This window comes from Triturus cristatus, chromosome 10 (assembly GCF_964204655.1).
Source record: "Triturus cristatus chromosome 10, aTriCri1.1, whole genome shotgun sequence".
Taxonomy (NCBI): domain Eukaryota; kingdom Metazoa; phylum Chordata; class Amphibia; order Caudata; family Salamandridae; genus Triturus; species Triturus cristatus.
Window position 1 is genome coordinate 1,180,168,253 of NC_140593.1, and position 5,830 is coordinate 1,180,174,082.

At 42.0% G+C, this 5,830-nt stretch overlaps 1 protein-coding gene across 1 annotated transcript; it reads right to left on the minus strand.

Moving 5' to 3' along the window:
• Positions 1-3,941: 3,941 nt before the first annotated feature.
• Positions 3,942-4,892, minus strand: LOC146796955 (olfactory receptor 1E5-like). The gene has a single exon (XM_085631465.1). The coding sequence runs from the start codon at positions 4,890-4,892 to the stop codon at positions 3,942-3,944; it is 951 nt and encodes a 316-aa protein (XP_085487591.1).
• Positions 4,893-5,830: the final 938 nt, after the last annotated feature.

A 5,830-nucleotide genomic window follows, 5' to 3' on the forward strand; every position in this document is an offset into this window, starting at 1 on the left:
AGGGGCATAACACAGGCTCCTGCATCCCTCGCAGTGCGGGGGCCCCCAAGCTGCAGGAGGCCCCCTCAGCACAGTACTCAGGCCTGAGAGCTCTGGATAAAATCCTGAGCGGGGCCTCTCCGTGTACCTGGCAGGAGGGCCCTCTCAACTTTCGTTATGCCACTGAGTCATGCATGGCGATTATAAACCAGCAATGAGATTTACCAAGTCACTCAAAGCCACCTTGCGTGGCCCTGCGTGGCTTGGTAAATCTGGAGTAATGCAAGGTAGCCCAAGTTAATGTCTTTGGTTACTATGCGTGGTGGAGGTGTTACATAGGTAGTTGCATAGCTGTTACCATGCATCCACCCATGTATTCTGAAGTAATCCCAGATTTACCAAAACTTGTTAGACCTGGGAATGCATCAGAATTGTATGCATTCCTACCAGAGGCGCAACAAGGAGAAATATCTTTATTTCTCCTTGTTGTTTCCTTTTTGTAAGTGTGCTGCATTCTGCATGAAACTTAGAAAGAGGAAAATGCCTTTAAAGACTGTCCTGTGAAGGAAGTTGTCCCTTTTTGTACAAAAACAGTCCTGCCTGTAATGAAGGCACCCAGGCTTCATGGTGCAAGGGTGCCTGCATTGGCACCAGGCTGCAGATTGTGCTCCAGCACAGGCAGAGGACAGGAATACACCATATCTTGTTCATAAGGTGCATTCCTGCTGTTTCCCATCACACAGTGCTGTGCAGCGAAGTTAGCTTGCTGTGTTGCGTGAACAAAATGATAAATCTGCCCCTAAGTGTTCTGTAGGTCTATCGCTATGCAGAACCTCACTGAAATAGATCAGAAAGAGCATGTGTGCAAAGGTGTCTGATGGAGCCGACAAAGCACCTGGCGGAAGTGCAGACTGCAGTGCAGACCCAAATTAACATGTGATTGCTGACTGATGTGTTACAGACAGGGTGAGTCAGAAGGGACAGGATTCACTAAAGATTAAACAAACAGCTGAAATTACTTCCAACAGAGTAGCCAGGCACCTTTTGTGGACCTAGACTTTAACTGTCTCTTCAGCGTCATGCGATCAAAAGAATTCATAAATCAAAAATACATACATAGATAGATGCATGAAGGGGACTTGAACTAACCTTCATCTATTGATCTGGTCAACTATCATTCATGTTCACCACAGCATACCGCATGGGAAGGGGTCTGCCCACTTTAAACATAGGTGGCCTCGAACATGAGTGGAGGCTTTTTCCTCTTCACATGTGCCCAGTCATCGAACAAGATGTGGGCTTCTTTATCAGGGCGGGTGCATCAAAATTATAATGGCCTAATGCTTTGGTTTTTTTCATTCTTCATCTTTTTATATAGTCATCCTTGCATGTTTGTGCCTTTAGGTTTGAGCAATGAAAGCCAGTGCTACCATTTCTTTACACCAACAAGAATCCTATTTTCCTGTGATGTGCATTAAATCTAAAAGGTTTTTTTTCCCTGCTCTAATTAGACCTGCCTGCTAGGAATAGCCATACTATTCTATTAACAGTTGTGTTACGGTTATAATTTTCAGATTTTTTATTTTTATCGCACACATTTTGGCACCTTGTTCAGGTGGCGGCATGTTACCTTTTTTTCTTCTTTTTATTTTTGTGACATATTCTTGTGAAAAAAATAATTGTTTTCCATGACCACCACATTTAGGTATCAGCATATTATTCAATTCTTTTTTTTTAATTTGTAGTATATGGTTCAACTAAGAAAACATATTAAGTATACACCTGCTTGTCAGGGCCAGATCTATTGGCTTTGCCAATACTTATTTAATGAGCCGAAGATAATTAAAAGGCTCATTGTGGGCAGAGAAGTCAAAATGAGATGATAATTCTCATCAGAATCAAAAACTTGAAGTGAGTAAGAATATCAAAAGTCATAACAGAGGCAAATATTTCAAGTGTAGATTCAAATACATGTAAAGCAGAATTGCCCTACGCTGCTCTCATAACGTGCTCAAAAGATTTCCAAACAATTATAGTATTTCAGAGAGGGGTACCCAAGAAAAATGCAATGAGGAAATACTTAGATGTCTAGTTGGAACATGTGGGGGTCTCTCAGAGGTATAATTTAGCACCCAATCATATTTCCACAATAAGCAAGAGGTCACTGATGAGACTCTAAAGCCATCAGAATCACAATCGACCACTGTCAGTGGCAAACACTTTCAGTTGCACATAATAGACGGGGTGGAGGTTAGTGCCATGAACAAACTCAACTTGGATACCCTGTTGGTGAATGACATCATTCATCATGTTCAGACCACCGTGCTGGGATAGTTTTGGGAAGAGGAGCCCCATGGAGTAGAATTCCTACAACTACTGTGGATTTCTCCACTGTGTCTGCAGAGAAATCTACAGTAGTAAATTCCACACTGCAATCAGGGAAGTCGGGGCTACAATGCAAGGTGTTAATTGTAGGTTTGTATGTTTGTGAGCATTGACCAGCTCCTATCTGGCACCTTTACACCCTGAAAAATGGTTGAAAGTGTACTTTCAACAGTACATTTGTTATCATAAATCTGAAACAATGTATATACATTCTAAAATGTAAAGTATTCAGTCACTTAACAGCAAGTTTTTGATCCGTAATATCAAACAATAAATTAACTGGGCACGAGAAACAAAATTACACAAAAAAACGGATGAAGTTTTGAATAAGTTACCCAGCCGAGACCTGTGCAGGTAGGAGTGGTGGAGCTGGGGTGGGGGGAGGGGAAGGGTCGGGAAGAGGGTTATTTCGACAGACAACGACGAGGAAAAATTGATTATTTATTTGTCGGAATCCCCCCACCTGGACCCACTGCCCCACTGCTCTTACCTAAATGGGACACAGTTGAAGTTACCAGCTGTAAAGTTGGTAACAGCAGGAGTGGTTATGGACACATGTCTCTAACTCTGCTGAGACTGTACAAGCGCAAGCATATGATCTTTGTGTTAAAGAATGTCGGAGAGATAATCCATCATCAGGTAAACAAGGCACTGACTAATTTTGGGCAACTGAGATGTCAACAGCTGGAGTTGGGAGAAACATATGAGGCACTACAGGAGTCTGTGCTGTTAATAAAGTTCATGTCAAATAGGATTGCAGATGCGTCTGAGTGTGGTGTCTACTGACCATCTAGTGAAACTGAGTCATCCACAATAACTGGGGTCTACCATTTCCCCTGAATATGGTTTTATATAGGAATGTAAAAATATAAGCTGCAGTGTGGATAGTCCCTGCACTGAAGACACACAGCATGCATCCATGATGGAAGGAGTGTGACCATTTTAGGGTCCTTCATCTTGGAGGGGTCTCTGAAGCCTCCTTAAGAGACTAAATTGTATTCATGTGCATATGAAATCTGAGCTACATTAACATTTGGAATAGAGACCTGAACAACAAACACACCTGGTTAAGACTAGTTAGGTATCTAAGTGCAAATGGAGCTCTATTTAGTCTGTCCTCCAAAAGTTTGAACCATCGCTGGATATCTGTCATCTGAGTTTCTAATTGACATCCAGTAGATCACTGGCTACTCCCCCTCACTACACTGAAGGAAGGAAAACATGCTCCCTGTACTTGATAGCTAGGGACTTTAATTCCAGGGTGATTTGTTCACTGCAAACTTGCCAGTACGACCAGCTCTCGCAAAAAAAGCTTGGTGCCTCATGTAATTACCTGCATTGCATTACTGACTAAAGGAACAATGTATCAGAGGCAGGAACTCTGTTGCCTCTTTCCTGAGAACTAAACTAAGTGAGGGCAGGCTGGGCAGATGGCCCGATTGCAGGATTCTGAGAGACAAATCTCAGACTTTAGGCCTGACTGCCGAAAAATATGCAGGGCAGAAATGACTCACTAACCATGTTCCAAACCAATCAACGCTATAGATATGCTACAGACTCTACTTATAATCATGTCCCTACAATCTATCAAATGATTTCCTCCACATAACCTTCTTTAAGGCTGCCTTGATTTCTTTGTTTCTTAGACTGTAGATGAAGGGATTCAGCATGGGAGTCACTATTGCATACATTAGGCTGACCACAGTATCATCTCTCTGAGAGGAGGATGATGATGGAAAAAGATACATGACCCCACCAGTTCCAAACTGCAGTGTGATCACTGTCAGATGAGAGGAGCAAGTCAAGAAGGCCTTCTTTCGTGACTCTGCGGAGCGAAGTTTCAAGACTGATTTGGTGATCAACGTGTATGAACCCAGGATGAAGAGAAAAAGGAAACCAGCCACAAAGTACTCCTCTGCCAGAAGCACCATGCGGCTGGCAGATGTGTCAGAGCAGGACAACTCCAACAGAGGTGGGAAATCACAAAAAAAGCTGTTTATAGTATTTTTTCCACAAAAGCAGAGGTGGAATGCTATACCGAAATGCAGAAAAGCATGAAAGGAAGAAAGCACCCATGATAACACCACTAGCAGAAAACAAAGGTTCTCACTCAAAATCAATCTATACTGTAAAGGTTTGCAGATGGCAACATAACGATCAAAGGCCATTACCGTCAAGATAAAGATCTCTGTGCTTTCTAGCCATATGAATACATACATTTGTGTGACACAGTCTAGATATGAGATGGTTCTACTCATGCACCAAAGGTTGTCTAGATATTTCGGGACAGTCACGGTGGGCAAACAGAGGTCTAAGAATGACAAGTGGCGGAGAAAGAAGTACATGGGTGTGTGAAGCCGGGGGTCAAGTTTTATGGCAAAGATAATGAAGATATTCCCCAGCAAGGACAATAAGTACAACATCAAAAATAGCGATAATAAAACCAGGCGTTGTTCTGGATATTCTGACAATCCCAAGAGAAGGAACACTGCTGGCTCAGTTTGATTTGTCCAAGTATCACATTTCATGTTTCTGCAAGGTAGAGAATGTAATAGTTATTCGATGATGATAACACAAAAATGCAAAGATTATAACCATTATACAACTCATGATAAAACCCATGGTAATCAAGAGCAATAATACCACCTAGGGAAATGCCAGTGCTGTGGGGTTTCATTTTGCTCCTATACCATATAATCTCCCCATTCTAAGTTCCCCAGCTTCTAATGAGGATCATGTTATAATTCTGTATATTTTCACTGTTCTGAGCTGTAACACATGGACAACTATGCCCCATGGACTTCTCAATGCTTTAATGGGCAACATTTGAGCGGGGAAATACTAAGATGTGTACACAGCATTACAAACATCTATTATTAATGATTGGGTGCAATCACGTTTGCTCCCATTCTGGGATTATGATGAGTCCTGTGATGAGGGCCTACAAAATAACTGTAGCTCACAACACTAAATTGACTTCTAATAACTTTATGACTGTATTTAGTGTCCTCCACACATTGTGGGACCCCTGCACTCAGGGCATAGAGCTCCACATCATCAATGAAAACTTGCACATGGATGGGAATAGTAGAATCATATACACCTTAAACCAACCCTCCACACCTATGATAGTGACTTATAGAGAGCATGGTTACTCCAGTCCAGAGTGTCCCGTGCTAGATTCTAGCTGCAAGCTTAGTAATATTGCCCGCTAAGGGACTAATGTGCAAAAGATTTTCTGAAGCCAAGGTCTTCCAATGTTTTCTGAAGAGGATATCTGAGGGTTCCTCATTTAAGATTAAGTGGTAACCGATTCCAAAGTTTGGCAGCCAAGAAGCTAAAAGAGCTTCCACCAAGACGTATTCTATGAATCTTTGGGATCATAGTCAGAACAGTACCTAATGATCTCAGATATAAACTTGGGAGATACAATTCAATCAGGGGGAAAAGATAACAAGGCACTCTC

What these genes read in the sequence shown, in the direction of transcription:
- LOC146796955 (XM_085631465.1), bottom strand. Translation starts at nt 4,892, where the DNA reads ATGAAATGTGATACTTGGACAAATCAAACTGAGCCAGCAGTGTTCCTT.